General features: G+C 44.4%; 1 protein-coding gene across 11 annotated transcripts in view; it reads right to left on the reverse strand.

Annotated features, from left to right (window-relative positions):
* The window catches only part of NIN (ninein), a 99,192-nt gene extending 78,667 nt beyond the window's left edge, over positions 1-20,525 (reverse strand). For 8 of the 11 annotated variants that reach the window (XM_053889393.1, XM_053889392.1, XM_053889390.1 and 5 more), the window contains exons 1-4: positions 20,386-20,439; positions 19,854-19,907; positions 10,881-11,084; positions 490-571 (exon numbers count right to left, since the gene is read on the reverse strand). In XM_053889393.1, the coding sequence (XP_053745368.1) occupies positions 490-571; positions 10,881-11,063 (265 nt within the window). In that variant the 5' untranslated portion in view covers positions 11,064-11,084; positions 19,854-19,907; positions 20,386-20,439. Of the gene's footprint in view, positions 1-489; positions 572-10,880; positions 11,085-11,363; positions 11,919-16,020; positions 16,082-19,853; positions 19,908-20,385 lie in introns of those variants that run through there. The other 3 variants (XM_053889391.1, XM_019451843.2, XM_019451844.2) reach the window with 3 other exon arrangements.
* Positions 20,526-26,147: the final 5,622 nt, after the last annotated feature.

Genomic DNA, 26,147 nt, shown 5'->3' on the forward strand with positions numbered 1-26,147 from the left:
CGTGGTCCTCAAAACTATCACTTGAGATATATATTATCAATTATAATATACGATAATGTCTGTAGCAAAAGGTTATCCACCTACTAAGTAAAATTATCTCTAAATTAGACACTCTTCTTCTTTCAGGCAAAATTCTCCCCCAATTCAGATCCTTCCACGGACACAGGAAATAAGGATGAAGGTAGAACCATTTGGCTTCACTCTGCCCATTCTAGGAATGAGTTATTGCCACGCCATGTGACATATTGCCTAGGAACAATCCAATTATTTCTTCCATAATACACTGTTGTGGTAGGGAAGCCTCATTTCAGTGTTCAACAGCTGCAAGGCTTTTAGGATAATATCAGAAGACAAGTCACTCAAAATAACTCAATCTGCAAGAGGCAGATGCCCCAAATCTTTCATAGACATGCTTCAAAGTCCCCAAATTCTTCCCTGGGCAATTTTTAAAGGGGAGTGTAGAGAAGAAAAGTTAGTGAGTGCCCTTACCTGATTCTTGAAAGTGTTCTTCATTTGACAGAGTTCTAGACAAGATAAGTATTAATGCTTCTTTAAATTGGTCAAAATGCACCTAAAAATAAACAATTAAAAATGAGTTCAAAAGAGTTTCCACAGCCTTAAGGACGCAAATCCATCTTCAAGGTACGAGAACCGTTTGTTAGCATCCTGACAGCCTTGAAGTGAGTCACAAACAGCTTTTGTTCTCTTTTCTTCATTTCTCTGAAGCACTGAAGGGAAAAGTGGGCTGATCATTTCTGACACCCCCCGTGTCGTAAACCCTAACATCAACATCAATATTTATTCAACCCCGAGGGAGAAAGCTAGATAGCAAAACCCTCTTTATACACTCAGAAAAAGATACGTTTTGAACTCAACTCCTTTTATTTTTCTGAACAAGACCACAACAGAAAGATGTTAGGTTAGACATTAGGAAAAACTTCCCAAGTAAATGATCCATTGTAACAATGCCCCAAAGGTGCTTTCATCCCTGAAGACATTCTAGAAGAGGGTGAGCTATCATCTGAGGGTGACTTGAATACAGTCTTGCCTGAGGCAGGTATATAATATTTATCTCCCAAGGCCCCTGTGACTCCATAAACAAATAGAAATCAATAGCAAACACAAAGAATAAAAGAACCTTGGGAAGCTTTGTCTTGAATTCTTAAAAATACAATTACCTTGATAGAAGGATGAAAGAACATGAGTTTTATTTAAGTAAATATTCAGTTAGAATTGGGGAAATACTTTGGTTAAAGGGGTAAAACAGTTTTCTTGATGGCCAAGTGTATTCTTCCATAATTTAAATTTATGTGACCTCACCGTGGGGTAGAAGGGAAAGATGGTATTCCTTCTCACGGTAATTCTAGTTCGATGATGTGGCATCTATTAACACAGAAGCCTATAAATAAATTCAAAGTTGGTAAATTTGTAATTTGTGCCGCTAAGGGTCTCTTTGGACACCGTTACAAAACGTTGTCTAGAAGTTTAAATATGAGTGACAGATAAAAACCACTTGGCGAATTATACTGGGAAAAGTAGCAAACCTCATTAGTTATCTAAACAATGGAGGAAAAAAATCCTATGTCTTATCTATGCAATTTACCATACTGTCCCACAGTAGGTGTGATTTTTCTACCACAACCATTTTGATCACTCCAAATTACTTTCCAAAATCATCTCCCTTTAGATGGTATAGACTAAAAATCAGTATACCCTATGGAGCCAGAGCAGAAATCCGCCAAGGGAGGCAGGACATCTGCTAGAGAGCCAGGGCCGTGCAATCAATGAAAAGGTGAAGACACTGCAGAAATGTAAGCGATACTAATTAGGGTTCACAGCAGACAAATCACTGCAGAGCCTGCAGGAGGAGAAAGGGCCAGGTCCTGCTGCTGTCCCAAAGTCAGAGTACGGGCTTCAGGCACTGTGGCATCCTGGGTCCCGTTCCCAGGGGCAAGGCCATCTTCCCAAGCAGCCAGTTCAAAACCACACAGACCCAAGGGCTCTCCTGCCCATGGACATTGGCCAGGCATTTACTACTTCCTACTGGAACCATTCCTTCCTCACAGGGGGGCGGGGGGCAGGAGGAGGGTTAGGGGTACAGGCTCTGTGCTGGAGCCAGCTGGGTCCAGGTTCTGACCCTGCCTCAGCCACTTACTGCCTGCTGTGAGCTGGCTAAATTACTATACCTCTCTGAGCTTTAGTTTGTTCATGTAGAAAAATGGGGATCTCTAACAACTAAAGTTTAGGACTCATTCAGCAAATATTTATTGAGCAGCTGCTATGGGCCAGGCAATGTCCTAAGCCCTGCTGACAGAGCAGTGAACAAGAGTGACAGAGATCTTGCCGCCTGGAGTGCATGTTCTCAGGAAATGTCACAGGGGGTCCAGGCAGCCATTGTGTGAAAAGCATTGCATGCCTTTTATGTTATTTATAGTAACACCTCCCTCACAGAGGCATTAGGAAATCAAAATGAGAGTTACATAAGGGGTCTAACTTATGTAACTTCCAGGGTAACTTATCAACTGCTAGGTAAGTGGTAGTTAATACTCTAATAGCTATATGGGGTGACTGTTTCCCCTGCTTTACAGAGAAATGGCTACATTTTCAAGCAAAGCAACTGGCCCTGAAAGTGACCGTGACAGCCAAGTGGCAGTGGCGGAGGTGACAGCAGGGATCTTGCCTCCCCGCCAGGATCTGGGCAGTTGCCCAACATCAGAGAAGCCGATCCAATTTGCTGTGCTTAGGGACCTCAGCTTGGGGTTTCTCCTCTCTTAGGACAGTGATGGGAATGACTTGAATGAAACCTTGGCCTCTCCTTGACACAGTTATGAGTTGAACAGAAAAGGGAAGTGCTTGCCTTGAGAACTTCAAGTCCTATCTACTTCACCTCTGGGTCTCTGCTGGGTCTGGGCTTTGAGAGAGGTTATTGGATCTTGTCCCTACATAGTTCAATTCAGGGAGTATTGGCCATGAAGGTCACCATGAGTCTATGTACCTCAATTTCTCACCCTGAGAAGTGACCAAGATACCTACAATCTGGACGTTGATTCTCATCAACTTCCAAGACTTTGTTACACCATATTTAAGGGATAGTTAGCCTCATACAAACAAACCGACCTTTGAGACAGTAAAACCTCATTTATACGGAGATGGCTGATCAGACAATCAAGCGGCAGACAACTGGAAAACAAAGAAGCGATGTCCAAAGCTGAGGAAGGCATGGAAAAGCCCACACACTCTGCTCACAGAAAATGCTACAGAACCAGCTCCGGAGCTATTTATTCTCACTCAACCTGATTTATTATAAGCTTATTTACCTGCTTCCCAGACCACTATAGATTAGAAGCAGCAAATAAGACACAGGAGCGCTCTGAGGTAAAGTACTAAGAGAAGTAACTACTGACACCTTGGGATTGAGTAAAGACGTTAACTATCTTTCCTCAGACAAAAATACAGTTTTTAAACTTAAAAAACCTTGTCTTAAAAACTCTACCAACTGTTAGAGAAGACATGCACTAAAAAACCTAATAGGCTGGGGTTATTTATTTAGTGTTGAGACAAATATCTATGTGCCACAAAACAAAGGCTGAGAGTATTGCTCTTATAATGTAGACAAATAACTGATAGACCAAGAAGATTTTAAATGATCAAGAATAATCTTATGCTGGGGCACCTGGGTGGCTCAGTCGGCTGGGCATCTGACTTCGGCTCAGGTCATGATCTCGCAGTTTGTGGTTTCAAGCCCCACGCTGGGCTCTGTGCTGACAGCTCGGAGCCTGGAGCCTGCTTTGGATTCTGTGCCTCCCTCTCTCTCTGCCCTTCCCCTGCTCATGCTCTGTCTCTCTCTCTCTCTCAAAAATAAACTTAAAAAAAAAAAAAAGAATAATCTTATGCTGTTTAATATCCTCTTTGACAGGGCAAAACTTTAACAAAATGTTTGCAATCCCCAAAGGTTATGTAAGACTGCTACTAAATGGGGTAAGAGATGCTGTTATCAGAAAATTGCATTAATGTGGATCCTGGATAACACTAGATGAGTGGGTGTATTATTGCAGGTTCCTTCTTTCCTGGGCATTTGGTCATTTGGATCTCACAACATCCACATGAGCCAGGTAAGGCAGGCATCTCCCCTTGGAATTGAGGAGGCAGAGCACAAAAAAGGCATGGGCCTTGCTGGTGGCCTCACGTCTTGAAGTTTTGGGGTTGCCTGGTGAACTCAGGACTTCTGACTGGACTCATCAAAGCCTGGCAGCCCTCCTGCCCTAGACCTGCTTCACTCTCTGACCTCTCAGGGAAATCCCTAAACTGCCCCACATCAAATCCCCAACTTTACACAAAGCCAGTGTAAAACAGTACACTGGGGCTCCAGGGGGTGAAAGGTCAGGAGGAGAATCTTGAGTGTGGGAGGGGAGAAGAGGAAAGAAGAGAGGAAAGTTGGTTAGCACTTACAAGATAGAAGCTGGTGAGTGCTGTGAGAGACACAAAGACAAGCTGGAGAGACCATTTTTATGACATTTGGCTTCTCTGAGATATTCACAGGCAGAGCTTAACAGTTTCCAAAACAGACCTACTGAATCAGCCATTTTTTTTTTTTTAAAGAAAAAGGGGCTATAAAAGACTAAACTTGATTAACTCAGAGGTTCTTCATAATCTAACAGTGTCTATCTGATGGACCTCTTCCACACACACACACACCCAGAAATCCAAAAACAAAAACGTGGCAAGCTGATCAAAACAACTGGAGCAGCCTTAAGTCTTAAACCGATCTTATTTTCCCTCCTGCCAGAGCATAGAGACACTGGACCCTCCACTTTAAATAACAGTAAATTCCACATCTTCCAAGAAGACAGTTCTCTAATAGAGGCAGGTGACTGCTATTTTCTGACAATGCTCATGAATACTGATGTGGTGGAAAAGCCCCTTAGGGCACATCCCAGAACCAAAACGTTAATAAATGCCCTCTATTGTAAAGAAATGTGCATCAGCGGGCTCACTAAGTTCAGTAACTGGAATTTGTAAGTACCATTTTTCTCCTCCAAGGGAGCTTTACTATTGCATTACGTTAAAAGTTAGAAATCGTCACAAATATACAATGCAATTAAACCTCACACAGTAACAAGCCTCCAAGCCATGCTTCCCCTGGTTGGCACCCCCTCATTTGAATAATAATTGCTGCCATTCATTTTACAAGCATTCCTATATCTTGTATGCCTCAAAGGACAGTTTGCAGCAATGGGAAAATTACATGACAGACTAAAAACACACATGACATTTACACTAAACTAATGGGAAGACTAGTCAAATCTGATTTTTTTTGTCATGTGCCACCGGCACATAATAGAAATTCACTTCATCATTTTTCCTCTCCAAATTTCATACGAATGCTTTTTTAGAAACATAATTTGCCTTTCCGACAAAAATAAAGTAAGTATCACATAAGAAAAAAATGTTACTTCAAACCGCACACACAAAAAAACGGCAACAGGAAGTAGAATAAGGAACCTAACGTTGCATAAAATCATCTTACACAATCATGGAGATCAAATACATACAGTTTCCACATGTATGCAGTACAAACAGATCCAGGATGAGAAACTCAAGCCAAGTGTTGAACCAAGTGATCTTATTAAACGAGACAAAGGCCCGTGTAACTATCATCACACAGAGGAGGTTCGTATCTAGCAATACACAGGGAAACTGATGAAAGAACACTCAAAACATTAAATGCTAGCTGAATCGGGTAGAGAAATATGGACTCTTCAGAAGGACACAGTGCAGGAAAATGATGTTTACAGCACTATGCAAAAGAGAAATGATACAAAGAGATGTTGTTTCATTAAGAAAGAAATAGTTGTGAAATGTTTTATTCTAGTAAAGCATTCAGATGATTTTGGTCATTTACTATAGATAATGTGGACAGGGGCAATGTGGAGAAGGGCAAGCCCATTGCCCATCGTAAAAGGCAAGTCCACGGGACATCTGGGTGGCTTAGTTGGGTAAGCGTCCAACTCTTGATATTGGCTCAGGTCATCATCTTGCAGTTTGTGGGTTTGAGCCCCACATCTGGGGCTTGGGATTCTGTCTTTCTCTCTGCACCTTCCCCACTCACTCTCTCTCTCTCTCTCAAATAAACTTAAATTTTTTTTTAATAAAAAAAAAAAAGACAAGTCCAAACCTAAAGCAACTGTATGAAGTCATACTCCAAGACTGACCCAAGGGGCCCCACCTACAGATGGAGATGGATGCAACCACTGCCACACAAAAGAAGTTTCTAGCAAATCCATTCTCCACTCCTAGCCATATAGGGCTAGAAAGGGGCAAGAATCAGTACTTGAATCCAGGTCTGACTTCAAAGACTGTGCTCTAATATTATACTGTCTTGATGTGGTAGTAGTGGTGATGAGAGGGGCGTGGAGAATGAGATTCATTCTTGCATATCTGGAATCCAAGGAGGCTGTGAAAACGTGTGTTCAAATTCAGGGATGGGGAAATCTGGGTTCCTATCCTGCTGCTGCTTCCACTGAGTTGCCTGACCTTGGATGGGTCAATGTACTTTTCCAAGTTCTCTAAGGTTTCTTTGTCATACAGGTCAACACCGAAGTCTAAAATCTGTGATGGACACAAAAGAACGGTAAGTCCCCTCTGTCCAGAAAAGACGTTACTCATAAGAGTATCAGTGGAATACTGCAGAAATCGGATCAGCCTTCTGGACCATACTTTCTCCAGAGAAAGAGACAGTCATTACTGAAATAAAGCAGGTAGAAGAGAACAGTCTTTCAGCACTTTTTCCCCACCTCTCGTTGGGAGCCAAAGATCTTCCCATCAGACTAAATACCTCTGAGAGGCTCAAGGTTCACAGCATGTAAAACCAAAGTTAATTTTGCAATAAGTCTGACAACCAAGTATTAATACAGAAGGAAATCTTGCAGCCTCTTAATCAGATTCTCTTCTTGTCCAAAAATGGGAACCACAGACCCCTAGGAGTTCAAGTCAACCTTAACAGAGATGGTTGTAAAAGAAGGGAGTGATGGTCTACACAGGGTCATAAGACAAAATGGGAATCAGAAAATATCCCTCACCATTTCAGGTTAAACTATGGTGGCTAAACAGTAAGATACAGCAAAAGTCCAGACATTTAATAAGAGACGCAATGAGAAATGTTTCCACCATTTCCTCCAATGCATTCAAAAAGCCTCAGATCAATATGAAACAGGAGGATGAACACCAGGTAGTTATAAATAGACACTATTTGATGATCAAGTGTAATTTTGCACACAGAGAACAAGTCCAAATAATCACTGCCAGAAAGTACTTCTGTATTTCTGATTTACTTTTCAAATGGTTAAAATATGTATAAGAGAAGGAAATTTTAAAAAGCTTTTAATGAACTGGAAACAAACAAGTCTACCATATGAAATTAATCATGATATTTATAAAAGACTCCCCCAAGCACTTTAAAATGAAAGATGGGAAATCTGAGTTTAATTATATATTTGTAAAGCTATTAGATCTTAAAACTAAAAATTTCAAAGCACCTTTGATGAACAAAGTCCACACACCTATGGGACTCTTTGGAAGCCACTGGTAAGTTCTGCTACCAGGTGGCCTGTTTTGATTCTAAAGAGTGCCAAAGACATAGAACACTTCAGCATCCAGGTTAATATTAGCAAGTATAGAAGGAAACGCCTCAGAACCTCAGGGGGCTATTTTGTCTCAAAGTTGTTATATTCCATAAGTAAAGGAAAATGCATTTTTAAAACTATATAAATAACACCTTCAATAAAACCAAGGTAAAGTATACTTCTGTCCTGATTACTAATAAAGGAGAAAGGCATATGAGAACATTTCATTTCTAAGAAACAAAAAGACCAGGAAGCACCTGTGACCAATATCAATTGCTAGGATGAAAACTTGGTTCAATTTAAGAGCTAATGCTGCTCTGTTTTCTTCTATGTTTGTAGTATGTATTTGCTCCCAGGACTGTTCACCTGCCAGGCACATTACCCGACCAGACTGTAAGTTCTTCAGTGTCTTCAGGAGTCCCTTGTCTTGGGCTCCTACCCACCTGACAGGTGCTTCACTGATGACAAAGCTATGGATGGAGTTCTTCTGATTATGTAGCAGGAAACACCTTACCAGCAGTGTCCTGCCTTCTTTCAAATCAGTGATCCACAATCCTCAGGCATTGCAAACACTTACATAGTAAGCACTATGCTCAGGGGAATATGGCTTCAAGTTATAAAGCAAGATCAGATAGATGAATTGAAAGGGTTGAATGGCCTAGTAGCAAAATGGCGTGAAAATGGCAAGTCAATTTCAGTTACTTTCCTTAACCACTGTCAAAAGAAACATTAGGCTTAAAAAAGAAAAGCCAAGAATTCATTACAGATGGATTTTAAAATAAAAATAAACAGAAAATATTCATATTGAGGAAAACAATGCATTTTAGCTTATTCCTTTTTCAAGAAAAAAAATGACCAATTCAGCCCAATTCCAATAAAGGTAAACTTGGAAGTTTTGTTTCATTTAAAAATTACACTCATTAACATTTAAAGATACATTTGAACCCTAGGCATGCAGGAAACTGTTGGATACTACTGTATCCAAAAACCAATTTAATGGAAAACCTTAGTCTATGATAAATAAGTTGCACAGACTAGCAGAATGCCTAACATATAGGACACACACAATATATATTTGTTGAATTAATGACTATATTTAGATTTGTCATGCTACTATTTCTTTCTCCTTGTTAAACCAAATTCCTAAGCCTTATACATTTTTCTACAATTACCATCTAAAGAGAAGAAAGATGATTGGCATTGAAAACAACTTACAATTTTACAACTTACAATCCGTACTCAACGTCTCAAGAAGGTGTTAGCCCTTAGAATTCTTCAGCAAATTCTAAGGAATTTTTTCCTTATAACTATAGACTATATAGAATATCTCAACAGCATATGGCCAAGTTTATGTGATCATCTGAGGAGAATAATTCAGTTTCATAAAAAATGCAAATCGAACGGTAGTGCATTAATTCATGCCAACCCTGCTCTCAAGACAGTCACCAGAGACCTCCCACGTGAAATCAATATGCATACATCTATTTAACTTTTATCACTGGCTCACTAAGTAAATATCAGGCTACAGACCACTTAGGTATTCATTATTCACAGGCAAATAGCAAACGTAAAAAGCAGGCTGATAGTGTCAAGTTGTTAACAAATCAATCGATAACTGCTCCCCTGTTCTAGTTTGCTGAACGAGGGCAAAGATGTACAACATCTGGAGCAAACTGTGTAAGTGCTAAGGTACAATCTGTGCACAGCAGAGGGATCTGTATTTATGCTGATGCGGAGACAACCTCTCCAGGAACCCTTAGGTTGTATCTGTTCTTCTCAGGCTTTAATAAGCACTGAAACAGATCCACTCTCGGTGCTATTCCTTATACAACAAAAGGGCTGAGATCCCCAAGGACCACAGTAGTGGGAAACGCTACTCCCTTAGCTCTCCAAGGTGTCCGAGATGGAGACAGAATGAAAACACATTTGAGCGCGTTACATGAATGAGGAACAAATGATTTCATCCTCAAACTTCCCAATTCTATGACTTTTGCAGCAAGATTTTTAGCATTTTTTAGGGACCACATGTTTTCACAGGCAGCTAATCCCTCCCCCAAGAGTGGCCAAGAATGGGTTTCACTTTCGTAAAACAAACAACAACCTCACATTTTTTTTCTTTAAGTGTGAACCCTGATAAACATCATGTTCATAGTGCCAAGCCCCTGGGAATAGCATCCTTTGTACATTAATTTCAGGGTGATCACTACTCCCATCTGTCTCCTGTCACAGACAGTCAATACATCCTACTGTATCTGAGGTCACTTATCCAACTTGTCATCTAAGAGACAGCGAAAATGAAATGAAGAAAAAGAAATTCAGTCACCGGAATAAAGTTGAGCTTCATGACTCCTTCCTCAATTTACACATGATAAAAACCACTGTCTACAAAGCATCATCAATGACAACAGAGCTCAAAAAGCAATGCCCATTTCTTCCTCTCATCCATTCCAAAAATCAGCAGCAAGACTCAACTCAAAGCCATACAAATGATGCTCTTAATTATAATTACAAAAATTGAAGGCAATATGAGGTCAAGACAGATCAAACACCCTTTCCACTAACAGCAGGAGGTATATAAAAAAAAAAAAAAAAAGGCCCCTTCTCACTTCCTACTCATTTCTGTCACTTGATCTGTGGGGACAACATGACTATTTGTTGTCAAATGCAGAAGTTAACATCGGCACACATGCATATCCCTGCTGGAAGCAAGTCCTGCTGGGTTTTAAATGAACCTGCACTGTATTTACTTATCCTCCTGTCTTATTTCCTAGGTGAAAGGTTTAATTAATACTTCACCCCAGAAACACAAGAAATAGCTTTATTGGGAGTAAAAGTCATAACAGCAATCTATTCATCCTGTGAGCGGCAATTTTCTTGCTACGTTTTCTTTCTCTTCGAGGGAAATCTCAGTCCCCTCCCTCTGCCCTAACGATGAATATAGAGTCCCCAAAATGATCCACAACGAACAAGAGTTGGAAAACATGCTCTTATTGCTTCTTTTTCCTCTCTCTCCATCTGGGAAGCTCAGGGCACACCTTTATTCCAGAGCACAAATTCAAGCGGGCCCTTGCCACCCGAGCAAACCACACTGCTGGGTCCCACCCATTACATTTTTTCTGTTTATCAGGTTAACAGCTAGGGGCACACACAGCCAGGATGTTAGAAGCAAGTTGCAACATGCGTGCTCTGCACCCCACCCCCACCCCGGACAGAAGCTGCACCCACTTCCCGCTGTCTGCCTTCTCCCCCAGACCTTACCCTGCCCAAGAGGTTGTCCTGAAGCAGCGTCTCCTGGAGCACTGGGGCCACCTCCTCCAAGCTCAACATGTGGCAAAGGTCGGTGAGTTCCTCCTGTCCCAGGGACCCGGTGCCTGTCGTGTCAAAACTGTCAAACAGCTCCTTGAGTCGGGCCTCATGCTGGTCCTGCTCCACCTCATCCATCCCATAGCCCACGGCGCTCACCTGTGTGCGACAGAGACAAGGGCGGGTGGTGGCAGCCCGGGAGTCCTACCCCTGCCCTCGCCAGCCCCTTGGGAAGGTTCTGTACGTCCTTGGTCCCTGATGCTGGTCCATGAGGACCTCGGTGGAGGCAGGCAGGAGAGGCGATGCTGCACCCTCACCCCTCACCCCACCCCCAGCAAGACCTCAGGTCTCTCCAGGAGCCAGCCCTGGCCGGCCAGGCGCCCACACAGGCACTCACACCAGGGCCACAGCTACACAGGTCACTCAGGGTAACGTTACCAGAATGAGGGAGTCTCCTCTCCTGCCTGGTCCTTGGGCAGGCGGCCAGTCTCAAACTCAAGACTGAAAGCGCTTCTCTATCAGCTCACGAGCCCCTGGACGTACAGAAGGTGAAAGGCCACTTCTGACACTCCGTCCTTTCAAACTAACTGTTAGCACCAATATAGGCTGCAGGGCCCGAGCTGTGAGGCAAGTCTGCGAGCTCCAGACCACCTGCCCAGATGTCGCAAGCCACCGCTGTGGCCACGCTATCTAGTTCCACTTGGCTCAGCCTAGATGCCCCCCCATCACAGTTAGCATGGAGGCTTGCAGCAAGAGGCACTGGATGAATATGTCCGATACAACACAAAACCACCTCCCTGTTTACATGAGACACAATGCCTTTTACACAAGTTCCCCCAAAAGCAGTGCAATTAACTTCACTGGTGCAATTACGTGAGGTGTGACAGGAAGGGTATTCCCTGAAGCTGGCTTTAGTCCCTGGGGGTTTTAGGCAATGCCTAATTGCCTAGAGAAAGGGGAAAACACTATTCCAACCTTTCAGACTATGAGCTTCAGAGGAGCCACAGACCATATGAATCATACAGAGTCTCAGGGAACCTCCATTATCCAGACCACCTCATGTCTGTCTGTCTTCCTTCTTTTCAACCCCCAACCCCAGGCTTCCCATTTCCCCATCTTCCATGGGATCAATAAAAACACAGGCTCATGATTAACTCAGAATCACTTCTGCTAAAAACAGACATCATAAAGTTCTAGGTACCTCATATTTTAAGAGTGAAATATGGGGGTTTCTTTGGTTGTGCAAGAATTCATTTTTAATGTGTTGGGTCTTCCCACGAGAGCCTGAAATGCACATGTCTGAAGCTACCTTCACCATGACGCAACGGAAGCCAAACACAACCTAGACCCCTGAGACAATGACCTCAGCCATCTAAACCAGGCTCTCAGCACCAGCCCCTTGACTATAAAAAGCAGCACTTTCAAAAAATATATTTATCTTGCCCATATATTTTTTTTACTGTGATAAAAAATACATAACGTGAAATCTAACCTAACAAAAATTTATTAACAAAATTTTAAGCGCGCACAACCGTTTTCTTCGCTAAACGTGCACTGTTGTACAGCGGATCTCTAGAATGTTTTCATCCTGCGTGACTTTGTACCCACTGTAGAACAACTTCCCATTGCCCCCTGCCCCAGCCCCCGGCAAGCATCATCCCAGTTTTCAAAGCAGCACCTTTAACTAACAAAAGCCCTGAGTAAGAAAACTCTCTAACTCAAGGGCGATGTGCATATAGCAGATGGACAACACGGGCGACACACAAGTTCAGGTGTTGAACGTGGCCAGAACTGTAAATGAGAGAGGCTTCCATAACACATCAGTGCTGCTCTAGGCTGTGCTGTTTTCTTCCCACAGGCAGCCGTCCAAAACATTACAAGCTAAAATGCAACCATGACCACCTGGAGTTTCAGCACAATGAGGTAGACTCAAGGTGTTTTCAAACAGCTCGGCCATTACTCAAGGCCACTACTCAATTCGTACTGGGGCCGCTCATTAAGGCAAAGCAGCACCATTTAGGTCCAGGCTCCTGGTCTCGGGGTCTTCTTTCTCAGCTTTTCTATTACTAAGGTGCTGTCGGTTCTGGCTGCCTTCCCAGGATTGGTCTGTTGGGTTAACTAATCACCATGCAAATGTTTTCAAAATAAGTTGAGAGTGCGATATAAACATCAGAGCATCAGAAAAGAAACACCAAGGTGTTAAGCGAAGCCACAAAAGTTAGGGATTTAGACAAGACCAATGCCTGGCTAATGAGACTCCGTTAGAGTCTGTCAGTTTGTTGTCGCCTAGGATCTGAGAATCCCCAGGGGCCCTGGGATTTTCAAGGTTGCAGTGACTCTCAGACTCACTCTGAATTTTACAGTCCCCTGGGCTATACATAATCTGACCAACTTCATAAAAGGCAGACAATTCCACTTTTACTTGATTTTGCATATTTAAAAAAACCCTCAAAAGTGAAAGAATTCAAAAATTTCCCCTTTTTATTTTTAAGGCATGGGGATTGGTTCACTGAGACCAATGAAAGGGGACCATAAAACTCATAATGTACTGAGAAGTCCTGATCTCATCCATGGCTTTGGATTCAATAAGCTATCATGCCCTGCTCTTTGGGAAGTCATTGGATTTTTCACTAAATCAAATCTCTTTCATTTCACAGCAGCTTTCCTTATTTATCTCTTTTTTTTCATCTCCTTCCTTCCCAAGACGCTATGCTTTGGAGAACATTCTTTTGACTGGAGGGGGAAAACAGCCTCAACCCTGTGGAACAAATGAGCATACGGAAACATCCAGAAGATGTTACATATGGTGACAAGTTGTCAGTCCTCGTTTGGCACAGAACGCATTTTTTTTTTCTGGTTGATATTATTCCTCAAATGTTCGTGAGTAATTTCATGTGCAAGAATTTTTTTTTTCTCCCTGCTTGGCAGAAATTTCCGTAAGGACAAGGTCCACAACTTATTTCTTTTATATCCTCCCCCAAATGCATAGCACAGTCTGTTCCTCACACCAGACACTGACTCAGTGTAGGGAGATTCCATGAGTGGAACCTTACCCTGAATGAGTGATGAAATGAGCCTATGAAGATTCTGAAATGCCCATTTCTTCCACAAGCACACCTCTCCTTCCCCCATCTGACCCCTTTTGTCAAAGGCATTTTCCGTCTTGGATATCACTAAGCAGAAGCAGAAAGCCAGAACCCACTGCCAACCTGTAGCATCTAGAACTGTCCGGAGTTTGATTAAGGAGTTAGTAATTAAACATGGATTCATAAACTTCGGCTGTAATTTTTTTTTTTTTTTTTTTTTTTTTGAGAGGGGCGGTTATAGGATGTGACTTCGGAAGAGAATCTGTACTAAACCACTGTCCCAAGTCCCCTTGTTTATAGAATGGGAATAATAATACCCATCTGGAAGGGCTGTCCTGAGGGTTGAAGATGGCAAGCAAGTGAGAGGATGACCCCAGAGAAAGTTGATACAAGAGGGGAATTGAGAAAACCACCAAGAAGATACTTGTGACTGACAAAGGCGGGGTGAACTGAAGTCAACCAGCCCTAGATCTGCTTTCAGAGAAGCAAAGCGGGAGCTACGGAATGCCATTGGGAGAGCAAGAAAGCACAGGCCAGGTATTATGTATACAAACACTGTTATATCACTAAATGGTCAATGGTGGCAGGTAAGGCTCAGGGCTTCTTCCATTTTTAAAGGCAGATTATTGATAAATTTAACATCAATCAAAAGCGGAAAGTCTGAAATATTGTTGGGAGTTAAGAAGAAACTTTTATTTTTTTTTAACTCCTGAACATCTACCATAAGTCTGGCCTATGTTGAGTACTTTACATAAATGATCTCATTTAATCCTTCTAATTCTTTAAAGTAGACACCATATTCCCATTTAAGATGCAGAAATTGGGGCTTGGCAAAATTAAGCAACTTCTCCAAGGATACGGTGCTAATATGGGGATGAAGTGGAGATCAGAACTCTGGTCTGACTCTAAATTGTACTCTCTCTCAGTCCTGTGGATGCACACAGAACACATGAATAGGACATCACTGGCAAATCACTTATCTCCACCTTTCTGTGTTAATCAGCTAACCACTAAAGTCCCAGAAACCACCGCAAAAACCTGATGGCCACAAACCCCTCCAAATTGGAGTGGGGAAGGATGGGGTTTCTTCCTCCCTACCTCTCTTAATCCACTTATTGAATAATTACAAGGCACTAGAGAGGTATGGAATGAGCATTCTCTTTTTTCCAAAGCAGTTTTGGGATTTGGGGCAAAGAAGAAATAAAATTTTTTTTTTTTTTTAATTTTTTTTTCAACGTTTTTTTATTTATTTTTGGGACAGAGAGAGACAGAGCATGAACGGGGGAGGGGCAGAGAGAGAAGGAGACACAGAATCGGAAAGAGGCTCCAGGCTCCGAGCTGTCAGCCCAGAGCCTGACGCGGGGCTCGAACTCACGGACCGCGAGATCGTGACCTGGCTGAAGTCGGACGCTTAACCGACTGCGCCACCCAGGCGCCCCTTTTTTCTTTTTTTTTTTAATTTTTTTTTTTTTTTTGAAGAAATAAAATTTTGTATAAAAATGACCATGGAGAGTTCCATATCTTCAACAGTGGGCACAGTACAGAAATTGATAATTGTTAAATTACTTCCTCAAAATGCTTAAGTATGTCTGGTCTGTGCAATCAATGCTTTCCATAGTTAAAGTCTACCTGATACCCACCAGTGACAGAAATCTTACTCAGAGATGAGGAAAGCTGGGCTTTGAGTAATAAACCCTCTTTCAAATTGCCAAGAATAACTCCAGTTTCATAAAGCCTCCCACAGGTCGTGGCCTCTCTTCGCCATCTACTTTCCCAATCAAATTGACAGAAGCCTTTACAATTCCTTTGGAAAAGAACGGTCGGTGCAAGCAATATTTTGGAGTTTTAACTAAGGATGGTTAAATAAGAGGCAAATGCACCGAGCCATTAATCACAACATTTACCACCCAATAACCACCCATAATGAGAACTATTTGGAATAGTTTCCTTCCAAATAACTCCAAACAAGGCTGCCAAAATGTGCAGACCCTGACGGGTATGGCCATTACCGATCTGTGTCCTTGCGCTCCACTTGGCAACCCCGGCTGATGAAATCAGGGCCAACTGGGCCTGGAAAAGACATAGGTGGAGGTCCAGCTGGAATAATGAAGTCCCCAACATAAGGCCAACATGAAGTGGATACATGAACTTATGAACTTTCCAGCATCCAAGGTACACAGAAAGGAGCTTGTAAGAATGGCACCCCAGCCAAAGGGGACGTCTGTTCTGGGCCAGAGGGAGTGAAAAAGGGACAAAGTCTGGCAAGGGAAAACCAAATAATAAATGAGCACAATGCCAGAGCCCCTCGCCCAGGCCTTTTATTTCCCTCCAGATGGTCCAGCAGCTGAACAGCTATGTGGAATGTCTGGAGGCCCCTCCTGGCTCGGCCGCTTTCCTTAGGTATCATAATAGATGCTTTCAGATTTGTGTTCAGACATAGCTGTTGGGGGTCCGCAGACCAGGCAGTGGCCACCAAGTGACTTATTTAGTTACTTTATAACCAAAATGGTGAACATGGACAAATCCTGCTTAGAGAAAGCTTTTCATTCATGCCTTTAAGCTTTCACCATTTGGCAAGTCAGAGTCTCATAATGCCAATGATCAAATTAAAATGTTTCTTCTTCCCTCTTTTCTGCAAACACTTTAATTGCAAAGATCTCCAGCCTTAACATTTTGGACTCATTTCAGTATAAAATGAAATAGTGACAAGAATAAATTGAAGTGCAGGAAAAGCTTAATAGAAAAAGCAACAGTCTTTTTTCATCTACATATCTCTGTATCTGTATTTACATTACATTTGTATAAAATATTTCTGCCAAAAACTATGGCTACTCATCAAAATGACTCCTGTCAGGTAGCCTCCTCTCAGTTCAGAGAGTATCTCACTTCTAGCTGGATACTGCAAGCACAAGAATATCACCCAGAACAAAATCACGGCATAAAGAGAGAACACCAAAGTTTAAATGCCACTGCACAGAAAAAAAAAAAAAAAAAAGTCACATTAAATAAATATGAAAGAAAACAACAACCTCTGTTAATCTACACTATAAAACTGAATTTAACTAAGGACGTCCTACTAGCATTTATTCTACATTAAACATTAAAAAAGGTTTTAGGATTTTAATATTTAGTATATTGATGTGTACCAAACCCAAGCTTTTGTTAAACCTAATGGCTATGTGGATTACCAATCAGGTGGTTAACTCAGGGCAGCTGGAGGAATCAAATCATTAGGCTAGCACCTTGCAGCTTCGGTAACCTGTAATCCGCTAGTAAGTAAAATTACAGAAGCAGAAAACAGAGCTACAGGTTTGTTTATTTATTTATTTTGAGAGAGAGAGAGCAGGATCAGGGGAAAGGCAGAGAGAGAGGGGAAGAGGCTGAGAGAGAATCCCAAGCAGGCTCTCCACTGTCATCTCACAAACCATGAGATCATGACCTGAGCCGAGACCAAGAGTCCAACGCTTCACCGACTGAGCCACCCAGGCACCCCTGGTACTTTCTGAAAAGAGACTGCCTATAACAACGTTCACTTCTCAAGCCGCATGTACCTGAATTAATTCAGAATGCCTGCGGCTATGACTCCAGTTCCCGGAGGAAGAGCTTCCCTTCCCTCATCTATAAACCAGGTTTTCCCACCTTTGTTTTTTATGTGGACATTAGAACACAAACACTTCGTAATTTTTCCACCCAAAAGTTTGAATAAATTATTAACTGCTGATATACATTGCAACAAAGAAGTGTCCTAATTTCAAAAAAAAAAAAGTTGCTTGCTTCTACATTCCCATAATCTTTTTCAAGTTCTATTTTATTCGTAAATAAGATGAGAACATCTTTTTGTAAGCCTCAGTCTCTCCACAAGCCTCTGCCCAACAGATGCAAGCTCAATAGCCAGAATTCAAACCACATAATTTATTGGCTTACAGATGAACTGGCATCTATAAAAACAACCCCCCGCCCCGAGAAAAGGCTTTAGGCAGCTTGAATCCCACTTGAATACTCTGGTTAAACTTGCCAACCCTTTTTCAAGGTAAGACTGATAAAATGCATTTTCGTTACCAACACAAAATGGAAGCATCAAGATTGGTGAAATGTTAGTTTAGAAAGTCATTTGCAGTGACATTTAAAACAATTTATTTTAACAACATTTGACTTGCGATAAGAATATTGCCTATTAAATTAAAGTTGGCTGTTCAGAATTCACTGGTGCCCTGTTCTCCCCCTCTGTGACAGTTAACATCTTTTGATACTAAGGGTCATCACATATCTAAAATGGAAAAAGGACAAGAAGAAAGACACCGGGCTATTCTGAGCAAGTGCCTATTAAAATGACTGATCCGTGACATTTTAATGCGAAGACTGTACCCCTGATGGCTTCCATTCCATTGCCCTCTAAAGCTTTCTCCTGCCGTGGCAATATCTCTGTTGATGTCCAACACATTTGGAACATCTGTAAGTCCTACCCTTTACCTATATGGCGGTTCAGAAGGCTTTCCCCTAAGGAATCACCAGAGAACAGGTGGAAATAAACAAACCTGCAAATAAACTCCCCCCGGGAGGTCATTCTTCCTCCCTAAGAAACAATGACAACAGCTGAAGAGACTACAACAAACTGGTTTTTCAGCCAGCCTGTAATGTTACTTTTACACAGTCTGGAAATTATCACAAACACACGCCCCCGCCCCCAACTCCAGGGCAAGACCTGCCAATATTTCAGGTCATCCACCCCTACGCTAGCCACTAGAGAAGACTCAAGATAAAATTAAGCTGACACAGAAAAAATACATTTCCTTGTAGACTGTCAAGCCTCTGCAAAGCAGCAGGATGAATTTATGTTAACATATTTAAGGCAGCCCAACCGAGAAATCGTCCATGGCCTCAGGAACTTAGCCCACACACCATGATGGACTTTATCAGGATTCTAATCCAAAAAAGCTACCATGTCAGTCACAAAAGACAACTACGCAATCTGTTTTGATTTCAAAAACTCAGAAGTTATATGGCAAGTCCATCTCAGGAATTCCCCTGCCCCTGCTAAGAAGGCATAAGATCCCATTATAGCTAAGTTGTCAAAACAAGGTACGTGGTAGGGTAGCTTTCCAGCTCCTGTTTCACGTGCACCTTAACCTGGGTTTGTCAGGGCAGAGGCTAGGAAAACGTCTCTTCCTATCTCGCTTTCAACTTCACAGAAAGAGCTTTCGGCAGGAAAGTGTTTCCATCAGCCTTGTCCTTTTGTCAGGGACCGGTCTGGTAGTCGAAGAAGCCCAGCCCTTGGAACCCTGGAACGCTGCACTCCACACTTCCATTCCGCTGGTCTGGCGATCAAGGCTTTCAGGCAATAACCCAGTGTCATTTTGTTCTCTCCCCTTCGTTTTTAGCAACTGCACCGGGAAAGTCTTTCTATGTGCCTTTCTCCCGCGCACCTTCTAAAATTCCCCCATTCGGGGCCCCCAACGGCACTCCGCAGCTCCGAGCACCCAAGCTCATCACCTCGGGTTTCCCCCAGACAGGTTCACTTCAGCTTCTCAATCACAAGGCTGCCCGGGTGGTTCAGGCAACCGAACCGCCACCCTTTCGGCGCGCTCCGGGACTCCAGTCCGCTCCTGGGTCCACACACAGTAGCCGCTTTCAGCTCGCGGCTGCGGGCTGAGACCACGGGGGTGGCGGGGGATCCCAGCCTCGAATGAGCGGCCCGAGGGCGGGCGCGCCGCCGCGGTCCCTGCCAAAGCGGTGCTGCAGATGCGTCTCGGAGCCGCCCGCCCGGCGCGCCCCCGGAACCGGCGGACACCCCCATTGTGTCACCAGGCAGCGCGCTCTCTCGGCCCCCGCCGCCCTCGCCTACCTTCTGGCGGCCTCTCCGTCGCGCCCGCACCGCCGGCCGCCCGCCTCCAGCGCTCTGCAAAGCGAAGGGGGACGCTTTGTTAGGGCTCAAGAAGCGGGACAATACTTCGCAGCCGGCGCCGCGGTTCCGGGCGGGCGTCCTTCAAAAGGACGCGGCCGGGGAGCCGCGCGAGCGTCATTTCCATATGTAAGGAGCCGGCTCGTACAAAAGCGCGGCTCTCCGGGGCCGCGGCACGCATCCTCCCCGCCCGCCGGCCCGCCCCCCGGCAGCGCAGCCCGCGCCGCCCGGGCCCGCCCCTCCTCCCGCCCGCGAAGGCGCCCCCTCTCCGCCGCGTTTCCCCCCACCCCGGGAGTGCCCCGCGCGCCCCGACCTCGCACTCCCGAGGGGAAGCCCCAGCCGGTCCCCGTGCGGTGTCCGCCCTGGGCGCTCAGGGCCTCGCCGACGGCGCGGGGGGCAATGCGAGGCCTCCGCGCACCGCCCCCCCCGCCAGGCCGCGGAGCGGGGGTGCCCCGGCAACCGGCTCCTCGCTCACCGCGTCCCGGGGCTCAGGCGCCCGGCGCCGCCGCGGCGACCATGGCCGCGGGCGCACTCGGGGCTCGGAGGCGGCGGCGGCGGCGGCGGCGGCGGCGGCGGGACGGCCGCGCCCAGCGCGCTCGGCTCCCGGCTCGGCCGCGGCCACCCGGAGCTTCGGACGCGGGGGAGGAAGGGCCGGGCCCGCGCGGGGAGGAGGAGCCAGGGCTACGCCGGCCGGGGCGCGGCTCCTCCTCCGCGGCCCGCTGCGCCCGGGCGGCCGAGGGAGGAGCGCCACGCGGTGTCCCGGCCCCCGCGGGGTCCGCCCCCGGCCCCCACCCGGACGGGTACGGGGCCACGGGTTCCGGGGATTGCTCAGGTAGCGGAAACACGGGGGGAGCCCGGTCCAGGGTTGGCTGCTGTGTGACGCTGGGAGGTCGCTTCGGAGATTTGAACTTGGAAAACGCAGGGTTCTAGGGGCGCAGGTGGATCGGCGTTCTCAGGTCGCCGTCAAGCAGGGGCTAGTGCGTCCACCCCTCCATCCCCTGCCCTCTAGCCTCTCCTTGCGAGCGCGCCGCTCACACCCCGCTCCGCCTGAGACACCCAGCCAGCCACCTCTGCGCGTGGAGGAAAGGCCTCCGCCTCCAGACAGCGGCGGGACCTTAAGGTGGAGATTCAGGTGCCTCTCTTGCCCCCAGGCGGTCCTGGATTTCTCTGCCTTTGTGGAAGAGGGCTCCAGGGAGAGCGAAGAGCTCTAAGACTTCACTCCGAACTCTGGAACAAGTGTGATCGTCGTACCAGGTCTAGTCGGGCTTCCGCACCTGCCCACCATGTTCTCAGAGGCTCCCACCCGCATCAGGCCTTCCGCGGGTACATCCAGCCCTCAGTCACTAGCCACACAGGACGGAGATTCCTTGGAGTTGGTTGTTCTCCAGACAGCGATTGTTCACTGTTTACCACCTCCTACCCCTACTCCACAGCTCCCCCAAATGCTCTCCTTTTTCACTCCTCCCGCCCCCATCTCTACACTTCTGATCTGGATGCAAACAGGATCTTAAACCCAAGCCAAGAAGCAGCAGCTGAGGGCAGGTGACATCCACTGTGCTCTCTCTTCCAACAGCAGAGTTCAATGTGTTGGCCTGGAAGAAGAAGCCGCCTGATTTATTATAACCCACAAGTCTGGTTATTTCAGCAAGAAACTGGAGACTGTTCCCTTGCTACTGAAAGAACGAGGGGTAGACAGGAAGGAACCTATCATTCAATGAGAACCCAGTGTGCTGGAAACTTAGCAGAAGTGATCTTACCTAATCCTCGCACCACCTTTAGGAGACAGACCTTATGATGCCCATTTTGCAGATGGGGAAACTGGGCCTCAGAAAAATTAGGGAGCTTGCTCAGGATCTTGCAGCTAGTACTTAACACAGCTGAGCTTCAAAAGCAGATTACACATGTGACAAAATTGCACCAAACTAAATACACAAATGAATATATGTAAAATTTGTGACGTTTGAATAAGGCCCTAGGATCGTATTAATGTCAGTTTCCTGGTTGTGCCATTGTGCTACAGTTATTCAAAATATTACCATTAGGTAGAAGGTCTATAAGGGATTACTCTGTACTATTTCTTAAAACTTAATGTGAATCTATAGTTGTGCCCTAACTAAAAGTTTGTTATTTAAAACATCTGTCTTGGGGCGCCTGGGTGGCTCAGTCACTTCACCTCAGGTCATGATCTCACGGTTCGGTTCGTGGGTTTGAGCCCCACATCAAGCTCTGTGACAGCTCAGAGTCTGGAGCCTGCTTCCGATTCTGCGTCTCCCTCTCTCTCTGCCCTTCCCCTGCTCGTGCTCTGTCTCTCTCAAAGATAAACATAAAAAAAATTAAAACAGTTCTGCCTTATTTTAGAACCAAACTCTCTTCTTTCAATACATACTCCTCCCCCCACCCTTTTTTAATACTCCTGTGCGTGCGCGCGCGCGCACACACACACACACACACACACACTCATGTACTTTGTGCACAGTTGTTCTATCCAGTAATAATTATACAACACACACTGTTAAGTGAATAACTAACTTGTTGCCAGAATACTTACATAGATGTCATCTCATAAATAAGAGAAGAATGTTCATCGGGGAGGAAAACAGCCAACAGTCTTAGAAGGTAAGAATGAAGAGATGTATCTTTGTTTCACCTAATCTCTGCCATGGGAGCCTCATCCTACTGGTTCTCTCTCCAAGCATCCCTTTTACCTGCAAGAATCCTTAAGGTGTGGATTGTTCTTGGGAGCCACGGGTTGTGGGAGGTGGCATTCATTCCCTACAGAGAAAGGTCAGAATTGGTGGGGGTTGTGTGATTTGAGAAACACAAGATACTCTTTCTTAAGAGGAGTGAATGGGGCGGAGTTAATGCTGGGTCTAGAAACTTGAAATCACATTCAACCCCCAGCCTTGCTACAAAGGAGGGGAGAGTGTGAGGCATGAGGACTTGGTGGTGTAGCTTTGCAAGGACAATCCTACCAAGGCAGATAATCTAATACCATGTGCCTGAAATTTAGGCTACACAGGGTGGAAGGTTAATCTTGGTATGTCTAGAGTCACTGCAAAAAAGCAAGGACTTACCTTAGAACCTATCACTTAAGCTTTTCTCTGTTAAAAAAAAATGAAGATAACAGCAGAAATGGTAGCTACATTATATACAATAGGAGGAAAAATGAAAAGAAGCATAAACATTTACCCAGCCTTTACAGACCACATTTCACTTTTATCTGTTGTAATTTATTTGCCTCTGATATTAACTCCCACAAAGAGCCTTGTTCAGGGACTCAGGATCCTTAAAGTATTTGTAGATGATGTTTTCGAGTGGCTTTTCTGCAATGTTTTTCAGTATTGGACTGGCTTTCTCAAGCGGCTGAAAGCTCTAAAAAGTTAACCAAGGAATAATCTAGGGAAGAGAAATTTATTCTGGTTTCTTCTTGAAGTAACTTTGTAATGAATAGTTTAGAGTGAGAACAACAAAAATGAATTTTTTTTTAAAGGAGAGGGGCGCCTGGGTGGTGCAGTCGGTTAAGCGTCCGACTTCAGCCAGGTCACGATCTCGCGGTCTGTGAGTTCGAGCCCCGCGTCAGGCTCTGGGCTGATGGCTCGGAGCCTGGAGCCTGTTTCCGATTCTGTGTCTCCCTCTCTCTCTGCCCCTCCCCCGTTCATGCTCTGTCTCTCTCTGTCCCAAAAATAAATAAAAAACGTTGAAAAAAAAAATTAAAAAAAAAAAAAAAAAAAGGAGAAAGAAAATTCAGGCTTTGTAAATTTCCCAGGATCTACAGAGTTATCTTTTTTTTTTTTTTCCTGGGCAAGGAAAGCAGATAGTTGTAACCAAACTCATTCTACCCTAACCCAAAGTCACAGTTGGATGTAAGTTATTTCTTACAGCACAGTAAATAAACAACAACAACAAAAACAAAACACCTCTTCTGTCATGCTGTAGAACTCCCAGCTGCTTCTACACTTGTTTAATAAATGTTTTTCTTATTTCTCTGACCATGTGAACTAATCAGAACAAACTTCAGGTAAGTTGCAAAGCTGCCTCAGGTGGGGCTCAATGGTTAAAGCAGATTATCAGTTATAGTCCAAGCCAGGGACTGTCTGGATGAAAGGGACATCATATTGTCCCCCAAGAACCCAAGGAAATGGGTGGTGAAAGGAGGAAAGGGGCAATTTGGGTTCCATCCAGATATGTAAGTCAAAGGCTAGGAGAAAGTGTCAGTGGCAAAATGGTGGTGGTTAAGAACCCAGGAAGATGCCAAGGAAGTAGACAGAAGGCAAACTGATTTACACTCTTGCCCCTGAAGAACCCTCACTTGAAATTATGATTCTCCATTTTCCTTCATGAAATATATGAAAGAAGAGGATACATGGATTCAGCACAATTTATTATTATTATTATTAGAATTATTATTATTATTTTAAAGTAAGCACTAAGTACATAGTCTGTGCCTACTACTGTCCTGGAAATCATGAGATATTCAAAAGAACCATCAACTTTGGCTCTTGCCCTTGAATGTATTATTCTCCTTCGGGGAAGTAAAAACATGCACAGGAGAGAGTAAGGGAATAATGTGAGGTAGCACAGGATTCTAATCTAATCCAATTGGGAGGATATGCATATATAGCATGACAGGGAAGAGAGGGATGAGTCCCCTAAAACATGGCTTCTGTCAGGTCATTCAGCCCATGGGCTTCCGTGTCGGGTCCTAGATATCCTTCCTGGTAGGCAAGCATCCACTTGATCCCTGCAGATGAATGGATGCTCAGTGTCTCCAGACAACCTACCCTCCTTCTACTCAACTCTTAGGTGCTCCCCTGTGAATCTCCTCTGTGCTGCTCTTTCTGCCCAGCTCATCAGTCCTAAGGAATATTTGATACCCTGTCTCTGTCTACTGTCTTCTAGTTGACCCAATGGGTAATGCACAGCAGGAAGTGATTATTGGACATGTGCTTTCTGGAGCTCATGAATTGAGCATTTAGGTGCTTTCCAAACACTTGGTTGGTGCTCACATGGAGAAGAGATGTTGCCTGTGTGCGTGGCAGGGGAGGAGGTCTGCTCTTCACTTTGGCAAGGATCGATTTTCATTATCTGGAATCTGGAAATGTTCTACTGTTCTAAAAACTATAAGTGCCCGAAGATTGACACTCCAGCTTCACTCAAAGTAAAAGAAAATGAAATTCTAGTTTAAGAAATATTGGTGTTCTTTCCCCTCACAATCTCGTGAACACTTAGCCAACATGACACGACATTTTTACCTTTTTAAAAAAAAGACTTTTGAGTGGAAAATGATGTAATATTTTTTCCCAAGCAAGACTCCTTTAAGTTTTCTAGACTTTGATGTGCATCCAGAAGACATTGGAATCCAGAAACCTATATTTTATTTTTTTTAATTTTTTTTTAATGTTTATTTATTTTTGAGACAGAGAGAGACAGAGCATGAATGGGGGAGGGGCAGAGAGAGAGGGAGACACAGAATCGGAAGCAGGCTCCAGGCTCCGAGCCATCAGTCCAGAGCCCGACGCAGGGCTCGAACTCACGGACCGCGAGATCGTGACCTGAGCCGAAGTCGGACGCTTAACCGACCAAGCCACCCAGGCGCCCCTCAAGATATTTTTAAAAATCACCACCCTCCAAAACCTTGGGACACCCCCCCCCAATAGTATCTTAAAAATAAAATTTCAGAAGACAATAGTCTAAAATATACGATTTTAATACATAGCAACGACAGCCCTGCAGGCCATTTGTTAATGCGTGCTCCCACAGCCTACCTGTTTTGTGCTCGGCTGTATCTGGGTCTGCAGGACACCCAGCAGAGAGAGGGCTAGGGGCCCAGAAGGCCTGTCCTCTGGGGATTGTGCAAGTGGTTCTTCTCCATCATCTATCCTTCATCTCACCCGCATCAGCTCCTGCCAGCATCCCAAAGACCAGGATGTTGCTTTCCATGATTAATCTCAAAGACCTTGAAGTAACTGAGTGACCGTTTGTCTTCAATCTGCACATTTTGCAGTGCTTTCTATTCTGAACCAGGCCAAAGCTGCTTGGGAGGAAAATGACCATTTCAGAAACAGAAAATGAGACCAATAGTAAGAGAGCATGGCTTCCAATAATGAGGACATTTGGGAGTAAACTGAATAATGAGGGCATTTTTGGATTGATGAGAAAGAAATTAAATATGCTATTACCAAAAAAAAAAAAACCCACATAAATCTTTGATTTGTATTTTGTTTTCAATTGGGAGAA

This window comes from Panthera pardus, unplaced genomic scaffold (genome assembly GCF_024362965.1).
Source record: "Panthera pardus isolate Hobbes unplaced genomic scaffold, ASM2436296v1 HiC_scaffold_24, whole genome shotgun sequence".
Classification (NCBI taxonomy): domain Eukaryota; kingdom Metazoa; phylum Chordata; class Mammalia; order Carnivora; family Felidae; genus Panthera; species Panthera pardus.